Source organism: Oncorhynchus masou, unplaced genomic scaffold (genome assembly GCF_036934945.1).
Source record: "Oncorhynchus masou masou isolate Uvic2021 unplaced genomic scaffold, UVic_Omas_1.1 unplaced_scaffold_514, whole genome shotgun sequence".
In the NCBI taxonomy this organism is placed as follows: Eukaryota; Metazoa; Chordata; class Actinopteri; order Salmoniformes; family Salmonidae; genus Oncorhynchus; species Oncorhynchus masou.
In genome coordinates this window covers 577501-586308 of record NW_027011543.1, presented here as the reverse complement: position 1 = coordinate 586308, position 8808 = coordinate 577501, and the positions used below count along the sequence as shown (strand labels likewise).

Genomic DNA, 8808 nt, shown 5'->3' with positions numbered 1-8808 from the left:
TGCCTGGTCAGACCCAACTCAATGAACCATAGTACACATGTCAATCAGGGGCTATACCTGGTCAGACCCAACTCAATGAACCATAGTACACATGTCAATCAGGGGCTATGCCTGGTCAGACCCAACTCAATGAACCATAGTACACATGTCAATCAGGGGCTATGCCTGGTCAGACCCAACTCAATGAACCACAGTACACATGTCAATCAGGGGCTATGCCTGGTCAGACCCAACTCAATGAACCATAGTACACATGTCAATCAGGAGCTATGCCTGGGCAGCCCCAGCAGTTCTCATATATGGCTATACACAGACAAGTTAAATTTGCATGATTTAGCATAATTAATGAATCATCACTGTTTGCTTCATTCATGTGACCGACCAATACTGGTTCATAACATTGGACAGACCAACACCTCACGAGACTTCTTCTCTCTTAGATGAGACCTTGAAACTGAGATATCTCGTTCTCAAACCAACGTCTGGCCTTACTGCCAAATTACATCTACTGATAGTGAGGATTTGTACAGTCAGCCACTTGCATGAACACACAAATTAGTTTACAGAACAGCACATGAATAAAACCCAACATTTGTTAAAAGAATAGCACAAACAAACATTTCCCTTAAAATCACTTAAGTGTCTTTTTCCACAGACTAGGAGACAGGCCTCAGTATCTTCAGATTAGGTGGAGAAGTGTCTTTGTCCACAGACTAGGAGACAGGCCTCAACATCTTCAGATTAGGTGGAGAAGTGTCTTTGTCCACAGACTAGAAGACAGGGATCAGTATCTTCAGATTAGGTGCTACAAAACAGGATGGAGGAGAAGGGAAGAGGGAGATCAAAAAGTATGGAGAAGAAGGAGGATTGAGATACACCTGAGGTAATGATGTGATGATGGTCCAATGATACACCTGAGATAATGATGACATAATGGCCCTATGATATACCTGAGATAATGATGAGATCATGGCCCTATGATGGTCCTATGGTACACCTGAGATAATGATGTGATGATGGTCCTATGGTACACCTGAGATAATGATCCTATGATACACCCGAGATAATGATGAGATAATGACAAGATAATGGCCCTATTATACACCTGTGATAATGATGAGATAATGATGAGATAATGCCCCTATGATACACCTGAGATAATGATGAGACAATGGTCCTATGGTACACCTGAGATAATGATCCTATTATACACCTGTGATAATGATGAGATAATGATGAGATAATGCCCCTATGATACACCTGAGATAATGATGAGACAATGGCCCTATGATACACCTGAGGTAATGATGAGATAATGATGGAATAATTTACCTATGATACACCTGAGGTAATGATGAGATAATGATGAGATAATGATTAGATAATGGTCTTATGATAAGAGTAATTTATTACAGGCAGCAACACAAAAACATGGTTCCATTCTGAAAAACAATCTCTCTTTGATCTGGGTAGCTATGTTTTTATTTGACCTATATTTAATCATTCCACATATTCAAGGGAGGGAGAAAAGAAACTGGTCTTACCTCGATTCACTCAAGTACTTAACAAGATGGCGTTCATGTTCACTGAGAGCTTTGAGACAAGCTCCCATCACTTCTGGTCCTTTAGGGAGGACTGCGTTCAGTAGTTCTCTCATTCGCTCCTGTTCAGTTGTTTCAGCTTTTATTCTGGAGTACTCTTCATCACCAATCATGTACTTTGACTGCAGAACATCTGCTATTGGCTTTGTGTTTTTGACTCCCTGAATGAGTTCAGCCCTGTGTTTCTTCAGAAACTCCTCAGCAGGAATCCCAAGGAGTATTAATGCTGAAGGGGGGGTCAATTAAATTAATATGCTTTTAGGGTTAACAGCAGCTGTTTCTACATCTTGCAGTCTCTCCAGTTACCATTCCTCTGATAGTCATTTCTTGAATAGAGCTCCAAGGTTGTAGGCAATTCCAATTGTAGTCAGTCAAAACGTAAAAATGAAATTCCTATTCGGTTTATTGAGAAGTCACTGAAAGTCAAAAGTAGAATCCCTTTTCCAGTTATTGAATAGGAATTTCAGTTTCCTTCCTGAATGGACTGATTTATTTGGAATTGATGCCGACCCTGGCTGACACGATTGTCTATTCGACATAACATACAGAGCCTTGCAAAAGTGTTCACACCCCTTGGATTTCTCTATTGTGTTACATAGTGGGATTAAGATGGATTTCATTGTAATGTTTTGTCCACAGTCTACTGAAAATACTCTGTAATGTCAAATTGGACCTGTCCCCCATACAACATCTGGAAGGTCCCTCAGTCAAGTATCGCATTTCAAGCACAGATTCAACTTTCTACAAAGACAAGGCCTCATATACAGTGCCTTTGTCAGTATTTATATCATTACACCTTCATCACCCTGCTGAACATGACTCATGAAGGTCTTCATCACCCCACTGAACACGACTCATGAAGACCTTCATCACCCCACTGAACATGACTCATGAAGGTCTTCATCACCCCACCGAACATGACTCATGAAGACCTTCATCACCCCACTGAACACGACTCACGAAGGTCTTCATCACCCCACTGAACATGACTCATGAAGACCTTCATTAGTGTCCTTCATCCAAACTTGAAGAGATGTTAGCTCTATAACCCAGTTTATAAAACTTCGTCCACAAAAACAAACTTACATGTTGGATGAGAGTCGTTGCTGTACACATCTGAAAAACAAACAATAGAAAATATCATAAAACATTTTAATAGCATCTGTTAGAAAAGGACATTGATGATTGACATACTGTTCATGTATAGTATTACTTACCTTTTGATACCACTGATTTCCATACTGTCCTCTCATCATCCCCGATTAACTCCATCTCAATATCCACCCCTGTGTTTCCCATAATCATCTGACAACAGCTTGGTGTGGTGTCTGCAGGTAACAGCTGAATCTTCTGTAGGAGGCCATATGGTGCAACGATTGTAGGAGGCCATATGGTGCAACGATTGAGACAACAGAGTGAAATAGAATGATATTCCAGTTATTCATATACAATATGACAGATTCATGTCCTCAGCCTGATAAAACTACACCTCTGGATTGATGGAAGTGGAGCGGGGATTCTTGAACGCAAACCAACTGTTCAGCTTTAAGGACCCGTTTGGACTTGACAGGACGAATTCTGAAAATCCTTTGGACACCTGGTTTTTCTCCCGTTCCTGAACAGCCTACAAAATGAGCAATGTAGTAGTCAGTCAGAACAATGTAGTCTCGTAATTCACACAACATGCAGCTCACTGAGCAATCCATTTTTGTCAACAACAAAAAAATGTTTTTTTTGTTTTACGATCCCTATTGTACCAGGATATTATTTTAAAGGTTTACCAGGTAAGTTGACTGAGAAGAGATTCTCTTTTACATCAAAGACCTGGAGAAGAGTTACAGGGGAGAGGAGAGGGGAAAATGAGCCAATTGGAAGCTGGGGATGATTAGGTAGCCATGATGGTATGAGGGCCAGAATGGGAATTTAGCCAGGACATCCCGGGGTTAACCCTACTCTTACGATTAGTGCCATGGGATCTTTAGTGACCATGGAGAGTCAGGACACCGGGGTTAACATCCCCACTCTTACGATAAGTGCCATGGGATCTTCAGTGACCATGGAGAGTCAGGACACCGGGGTTAACACCCATACTCTTACGATAAGTGCCATGGGATCTTTAGTGACCATGGAGAGTCAGGACACCGGGGTTAACATCCCCACTCTTACGATAAGTGCCATGGGATCTTCAGTGACCATGGAGAGTCAAGACACCGGGGTTAACATCCCCTACTCTTACGATAAGTGCCATGGGATCTTTAGTGACCATGGAGAGTCAGGACACCAGGGTTAACATCCCCACTCTTACGATAAGTGCCATGGGATCTTTAGTGACCATGGAGAGTCAGGACACCAGGGTTAACATTCCCACTCTTACGATAAGTGCCATGGGATCTTCAGTGACCATAGAGAGGACACCCGTTTAACATGCCATCTGAAAGACAGCACCCTACTCAGGGCAATGTCCCCTTCAATGCCCAGGGGCATTGGGTTCTCCTTAGACCAGAGGGAAGAGTGCCGTCTACTGGCTCTTCAAATGAACGAGACAGAAAAAGATTTCTCACATTGCTGAATGTTGTCTTTGTAATCTAGAGATTTTCAATAACCTATCAGCTTTCCTTCAGTAAGATTCAACATACTGTTGTCACTTCAGTGATAGTGGCTCACCTCTTTCTGACTGGAGTTTCTGAGGAGCAGGTACAGCCTTGAAATGACTGTTGACCTTTTTACTGCCATGTAGAGGACCACGTCACAGTGGACATCTTTCTTACGAGACAGTGATTTCCATATAACAGAGATAGGTGAGAACTTGGGATGGAGAATCTTAACATGGAATCTGGTGACCTCATGCACTTCCTCTAAAGACACTCCATGTTCCTCTACATGAAGAATCTTCATCTCATTCCTCAGGGGAGGGTTGGTCCCTGAACAACACAGTACAAAGGAGACAGAAAGACAAAAAAACCACAAAGAATGTGCAGTACCAGATCACAGTAAACTCAAACTCCCATAATAGTTCATTCATTAATTCAGGAAGTGAAACTCAGTTACACGGAAATGTATTTCTGAATACTATTTCTATATGGTTTTACCTAAACAGACAAAGTGTGGCAGATGAACTTCCTCCAGTTCACCTAACTCCATAGTGATGTCCAGCAATGGACCACCTTGTGTGTACCGCATGTCTTTCAGAAGTTGACTGTAGGGTTCCCAGTTCCTGAAGTGATACTTCAGAATGACATCTCTCTCACACAGCCAGCGGAGCCCAGACACTGTGCACTCATAACTCCCTCTGGGTGTCCTGTGTCTGAGGGCAACAACAAGATGTGGTAGAGAGGGTCCATGGTCAAATGGAGAGGTTGGATTAGAAGACTATTCCCAAAGGTAATGGGGAAATACACTAGCAGGTGGAATGAAATGTTCAAAGTAGTTATTTTACCTGAACATTGTCACTCCCTGGACAGTGGAAGTCAAGGGTTCAATCTGAAGCCAGTGTGTGGAGTCCTGAACAAGGACAAGCATGTCAGTAATACATATGGTGCCTGTTTCCTGGACACAGATTGAGTCTAGTGCTGCACTAAAAAGCATGCTCAATGGAAGTTTCAATAGAAATTTCTTTAAGGTCCAGGACTAGACTTAATGTGTCCGGGAAACTGGCCCATTACCAAAGTAACTCATCAAATATATTTATTCAATGTTACATGGAATGCTGGTGATTTAGCAATTAAACAGTCTAATGACAAAATATGACAACAGCTAAAGTCCTGCATGCCTCCAAGCAGAACACTGGACTGTCTCTATCCCAGTATGAATGGTTGGTCAGTACACACCTGGCTTTGAGACTGTGTTTATATTACTAAAGCAGAACACAGGACTGTCTATATCCCAGTATGAATGGTTGGTCAGTACACACCTGGCTTTGAGACTGTGTTTATATTACTAAAGCAGAACACAGGACTGTCTATATCCCAGTATGAATGGTTGGTCAGTACACACCTGGCTTTGAGACTGTGTTTATATTACTAAAGCAGAACACAGGACTGTCTATATCCCAGTATGAATGGTTGGTCAGTACACGCCTGGCTTTGAGACTGTGTTTATATTACTAAAGCAGAACACAGGACTGTCTATATCCCAGTATGAATGGTTGGTCAGTACACACCTGGCTTTGAGACTGTGCCTGACTCCTGCAGGTATGTTAAAGTAAGAATTGACATTATGACTTACCTCAACATGGTCACAAGTCTTACAGCTCTGAGGAATCCCTGAATTCAAAAGTAGTTATTTAAAATGGACAATCTCATGTAATAATGCATTAATAATTATTAAATAGAATTGTAATAAAAATGAATATAAGTGAGCAGCAGTCTCAGAATGTACACTTTTTAGTATACCATAATCTGACATTAGTGTTATATTAATGAATGTTTGTGGAAGCAGGAAACAACATTGTTCTGGTCCATGTTTTGTAGATGTTGGGGGTCTGATAACTGGTAGATTCTAGGATGAGAGCTTAAAGGTAGAGTCAGCTAAATGATGATGTACGAGCAGCACCACAGATATTGTAATGAGCAAGATGTCTGACTTCTCTCTCACAGTCACACACAGTATCTGCCCATGTGCAAGTGTTCTCTTCACTCCCTTACAGAATGTTTGCCACGGGACCAAAACAGCAGAGAAGTTTTGCCAAGCTCTCTAATGTTCTTAGTTGTTGGAGAAATTGATCCACTCTGCTGTTTACTTTGTGCATCTACGTCATATCGCTGACTCTACCTTTAAGTTTGTTTTGACCAAATAGATTGTTATTGTGTTCCTTGCCTGGGAATAAACTATAATGAACACTTTAAACTATTTTGATTTAAAAACAATGAAATCAATTAACACTCACATTTCTCAGGTCCAGGCTCGATCCAAAACTCTTCACCATGGTCTCTGGTGTTCTCAGGTCCAGGCTCGATACAACTCTCTCCACCATGGTCTCTGGTGTTCTCAGGTCCAGGCTCGATCCAACTCTCTCCACCATGGTCTCTGGTGTTCTCAGGTCCAGGCTCGATCCAACTCTCTCCACCATGGTCTCTGGTGTTCTCAGGTCCAGGCTCGATACAACTCTCTCCACCATGGTCTCTGGTGTCCTCAGGTCCAGGCTCGATACAACTCTCTCCACCATGGTCTCTGGTGTCCTCAGGTCCAGGCTCGATACAACTCTCTCCACCATGGTCTCTGGTGTTCTCAGGTCCAGGCTTGATCCAACTCTCTCCACCATGGTCTCTGGTGTCCTCAGGTCCAGGCTTGATCCAACACTCTCCACCATGGTCTCTGGTGTCCTCAGGTCCAGGCTTGATACAACTCTCTCCACCATGGTCTCTGGTGTCCTCAGGTCCAGGCTCGATACAACTATCTCCACCATGGTCTCTGGTGTCCTCAGGTCCAGGCTCGATACAACTCTCTCCACCATGGTCTCTGGTGTCCTCAGGTCCAGGCTCGATACAACTCTCTCCACCATGGTCTCTGGTGTTCTCAGGTCCAGGCTCGATACAACTCTCTCCACCATGGTCTCTGGTGTCCTCAGGTCCAGGCTTGATACAACTCTCTCCACCATGGTCTCTGGTGTTCTCAGGTCCAGGCTTGATACAACTATCTCCACCATGGTCTCTGGTGTTCTCAGGTCCAGGCTTGATACAACTCTCTCCACCATGGTCTCTGGTGTTCTCAGGTCCAGGCTTGGTCCAACTCTCTCCACCATGGTCTCTGGTGTTCTCAGGTCCAGGCTTGATACAACTCTCTCCACCATGGTCTCTGGATTTGGTCAAGCAGAAGGATAGACTGTGATTAAACTAAATACAACTTATAAATGCTATATATAAAATACTTACAGTCTTCATAAGCAGTACAAAGGGTGTTTAAAGCTTGACAGACTAGCTCCTATGTAGGGTGCATTACCTAAATTTGACATAACCCACTATGTCACCTTCCATAAAGTCAATACTGATGGTGACATTTAACTAAGCAAGTCAGTTCAGAACACATTGTTATTTACAATGACGGCCTACGCCAGCCAAACCCTCCCCTAACCCGGATGACGCTGGACCAATTGTGCGCCTAACACATTAAAACACACAACTACTAATCATATAACTGTCTGTAGGTCCAACATTCTTCTCGCCAATGTCCAGTCTCTTGACAACAAGGTTAATGAAATCCGAGCAAGGGTAGCATTCCAGAGGGACATTAGAGACTGTAACGTTCTTTGCTTCACGGAAACATGGCTCACTGGAGAGACGCTATCGGAGGCAGTGCAGCCAGCGGGTTTCTCCACGCATCGCGCTGACAGAAAGAAACACCTTTCTGGTAAGAAGAGGTGCAGGGGCGTATGCCTTATGGCTAACGAGACATGGTGTGATCACAGAAACATACAGGAACTCAAATCCTTCTGTTCACCTGATTTAGAATTCCTCACAATCAAATGTTGACCGCCTTATCTATCAAGAGAATTCTCTTCGATTGTAATCACAACCATATATATGCCCCCCAAAGCAGACACATCGATGGTTCTGAACAAACTTTATTTGACTCTTTGCAAACTGGAATCCATACATCCTGAGGCTGCATGAATTGTAGCTGGGGATTTAAAAAATGCTAATCTGAAAACAAGACTCCCTAAATTTTATCAGCATATCGATTGCGCAACCAGGGCTGGAAAAACCTTGGATCATTGTTATTCTGACTTCCGCGACGCATATAAGGCCCTGCCCCGCCCTCCTTTCGGAAAAGCTGACCACGACTCCATTTTGCTGATCCCTGCCAACAGACAGAAACTAAAACAAGAAGCTCCAACGCTGAGGTCTGTCCAACGCTGGTCCGACCAAGCTGAAGATGTCGTGCCCATAGCAACGATTAAAACATTCCCTAACCAGAAACCGTGGATTTATGGCAGCATTCGCGTGAAACTTAAAGCATGAACCACTGCTTTTAATCAGGGCAAGGTGACTGGTAACATGACTGAATACAAACAGTGCAGCTATTCCCTCCGCAAGGCTATCAAACAAGCTAAGCGTCAGTATAGAGACAAAGTAGAATCTCAATTCAACGGCTCAGACACAAGAGGTATGTGGCAGGGTCTACAATCAACCACGGACTACAAGAAGAAATCCAGCCCAGTCACGGACCAGGATGTCTTGCTCCCAGGCAGACTAAATAACTTTTTTGCCCG

At 43.2% G+C, this 8808-nt stretch overlaps 1 protein-coding gene across 1 annotated transcript in view; it reads right to left on the bottom strand.

Annotated features, from left to right (window-relative positions):
• Positions 1-8: 8 nt before the first annotated feature.
• The window catches only part of LOC135535772 (uncharacterized), a 33282-nt gene continuing 24482 nt past the window's right edge, over positions 9-8808 (bottom strand). The window contains 10 exon segments of the mRNA XM_064962201.1: positions 9-805; positions 1545-1827; positions 2688-2717; positions 2819-2951; positions 3091-3225; positions 4266-4522; positions 4691-4905; positions 5038-5102; positions 5826-5863; positions 6487-6866. Coding sequence (XP_064818273.1) covers positions 799-805; positions 1545-1827; positions 2688-2717; positions 2819-2951; positions 3091-3225; positions 4266-4522; positions 4691-4905; positions 5038-5102; positions 5826-5863; positions 6487-6866 — 1543 coding nt within the window. The 3' untranslated portion in view covers positions 9-798.